The 2,922-nt window shown below is 33.8% G+C and overlaps 1 protein-coding gene across 1 annotated transcript; it reads left to right on the plus strand.

The window, feature by feature from the left end:
- The first annotated feature begins 238 nt into the window (after positions 1–238).
- On the plus strand, positions 239–691 carry LOC112581264 (ubiquitin). Its single transcript, XM_025273004.2, has one exon. The coding sequence runs from the start codon at positions 327–329 to the stop codon at positions 558–560; it is 234 nt and encodes a 77-aa protein (XP_025128789.2). The 5' UTR covers positions 239–326; the 3' UTR covers positions 561–691.
- The last annotated feature ends 2,231 nt before the right edge of the window (positions 692–2,922 follow it).

Raw genomic sequence — 2,922 nt, forward strand, 5'->3', positions numbered from 1 at the left:
ACCCAGATTTATTTTCTCCATAAATCACTGTTGCTCTTCAAACAGAGTTCCTGCTTCAGTGATTCTCTGGGAATCAGCCTTATCATCTATTATCTACCTCCTCTAATGTGTCCTATAGTTAACTTGTGATTACATTGTAACTCATGCTACATTCCTCAGTTTACTACTTATCTTCCTAAATCCTGTTTGTCCCTAACATCCTGAGCTCACTATCTCTTAAAAAGGCTTCTAGCGGCTAGACTGGCATTGTTGAGTTCCTGTGTCGTCTTGGAAGTGACTCTGCGTGATTGAATTTGCGGCATCTTCGCATTCACTCACAGGTCAAAATGCAGATCTTCGTGAAAACCCTGACCGGCAAGACCATCACCCTGGAGGTGGAGCCCAGTGACACCATCGAGAACGTGAAGGCCAAGATCCAGGATAAGGAAGGCATTCCCCCTGACCAGCAGAGGCTCATCTTTGCCGGCAAGCAGCTGGAAGATGGCCGCACTCTTTCTGATTACAACATCCAGAAAGAGTCGACCCTGCACCTGGTCCTTCGTCTGAGGGGTGGCTGTTAATTCTTCAGTCTTCTATTCATAATGTTCAATGATGGCATCCTTCTGCACTCTAGCCATTTACCCCAATTTAAGTTTAGAAATTACCAGTTTCAGTAATAGCTGAACCTGTTCAAAATGTTAATAAAAGTTTTGTTGCATGCAAAAAAAAAAAAAAAAAAAAAAAAGGCTTCTAGCTATAGTGTCTCTAAAAATTCCTAACTTCTTTAAGCTATAGTAAAATATGCTAACTTTACAACATTCCTTAAATCTTTAACTTCTAACTATTTGAATTATTTCTAAGCCCTAAATTCAGTAAACTCCTTTGCCATAAACATTCTCCTCACAAATAGGCTTCAGAGAGCAATCCCTCCCATGGCCTCAAGCTATGGCCTATGGTGCTCATCCTGGAACACTCTTTCGTAAAAGTCCTTGAACAAATGTCAATGATTAACTTTATGAATTATTTTCTGAGCACAGCTGCAGAAGGCTTTGTGCCTTCTCATGCTCCTCTCAAGAACAATAAGCACCTTAATATTCCTTTTCAGTCAACCCAGCCGAGGAAAGGAAAAGACAAGTCAATTACAAGGCCTAACTCCATCCCGGGATCCCTGCCTGTGGAATGAGGAGAGGGGCCTGGGGACCACGCCTCCATTTTGTCAGTAATGCCTAATGCAGTTCCCGACACTATACAATAGTTATAGGTTTACCTAAAAACCTACAAACTCTTCCTGAATTCTTAAATTCTCACTAATTATGTAAGAGTAATTCAGCTTCTCAGCATCTTTACTAACATGTTTATTTCATTATTTTTAATTTTACTCATTCATATACTATGGCTTTACTTTGCATTTTTCTGATGACTCAATGTTAATAAATTTTCATGAGCTTATGTATAGTGTGTGTGTGTGTGTGTGTGTGTGTTTGGTAAAGAGGTTTTTTCTTTTCTTTTTTATTTATTTATTTATTTTTGCTCATTCTTTAACTGGATTATTTGTGCCATGAAATTTGAGTTTTAAGCATTCTCTGTATTTTCTACATAGCAATTTGTTGCTGGGTATGTGATTTGCAAATAAATTCTTTCTATCTATAGCTTTTCTTTCAATACTTTTGACAGGGACCATTGCAAAGAAAAGAAGTTTAATTTATAACATTTTTTTTTTTATGGAATGTATTTTTGGTGTTAAGTATAAGAACTCTGCCTAGTTCTAGATTCCAAAGATTTTTTCTAAGTTTTCTAAAAGTTTTATCATTTTATGTTTAAATCCATTCTCTGCTTTGAGTTAATGTTTATGAAAGACATGAGACATAGTTGTTTTTCCCATATGAATATTCTATTTCTCTGGCACCATTTGTTAAAAGATAGTCTTTTTTTTTTTTTTTTATTGCTTTTGCACCTATGTATAAGGTCAGTTGGATGCATTAGGATGAGTCAAACTCAGGGTTTTCTATTGTATTCCACTGATCTGTGTGTCTGTTGTTTTGTTTTGTTTTGTTTTTTCCCCTCTGTCAATACAAAACTATCTTGATTACTGGAACATGACTTAAAACTAGATAGACTTGTACTTCCCATTTAACTCTTCTTTTGAAAATAGTTTTATTCTTTTGCCTTCCTATATAAGTTTTAAAATATGTTGTTATGTCTACAAAAATATTGCTGCAGTTTTTTTTTCTTTTTTTTTTGTTATTTTATTTTATTCTATGCAGTTTAATAGGAATTGTGTTAACCTATATATCATTTGGGAGAAAGTTGACATATTCACCACATTGAATCTTCAAATCCATTAAAGATTTCTTCTATTTATGTAGGTTGATTACTTTCATCAGCATTACATAATTTTGACATAAAATTCCTATACATGTTTTCCTAGATTTACATCTAAATATTTCCTTTTTAACAACTGTAAATGGTATTGTACTTTTGTGTCCTGTGTTCCTTGCTTATTGGACAAAGATAGAGCCGAGTTTTAAATGTTAATCTTGTATGTATCATATGACCTTGCGGACTCACTAATTCATCCTAGAATTTTTTAATTTGTTCTTTTCCAAAGGGTGTGGCTTTTTTTTTCTTTTTTTGCCTTATTTCATTGGCTTTGTTGAATAAGAATGTGTTTTCCTTATTGTTTTCCTGATATTTGGGGGAAAAATTTGTTCTTTACCACTGACTGCAATGATAAATGTAGCTTTTTTTTTTAAAGAAGATCTTTAACAAGTTGAGAAAACTTTTCTCTATTTCTGTGTTTCTGAGAGTCATTGTTTTTTTTTTTTTTTTTTTTCATTTTATATTGGAATATAGCTAATTTACAATGTGTTATTTTCAGGGATACAGCAGTGATTCAACTATATATATACATATATCTATTCCCTCAGATTATTTTCTCAATTA

The sequence above is a fragment of the Bubalus bubalis genome, chromosome 21 (assembly GCF_019923935.1).
Source record: "Bubalus bubalis isolate 160015118507 breed Murrah chromosome 21, NDDB_SH_1, whole genome shotgun sequence".
Classification (NCBI taxonomy): Eukaryota; Metazoa; Chordata; class Mammalia; order Artiodactyla; family Bovidae; genus Bubalus; species Bubalus bubalis.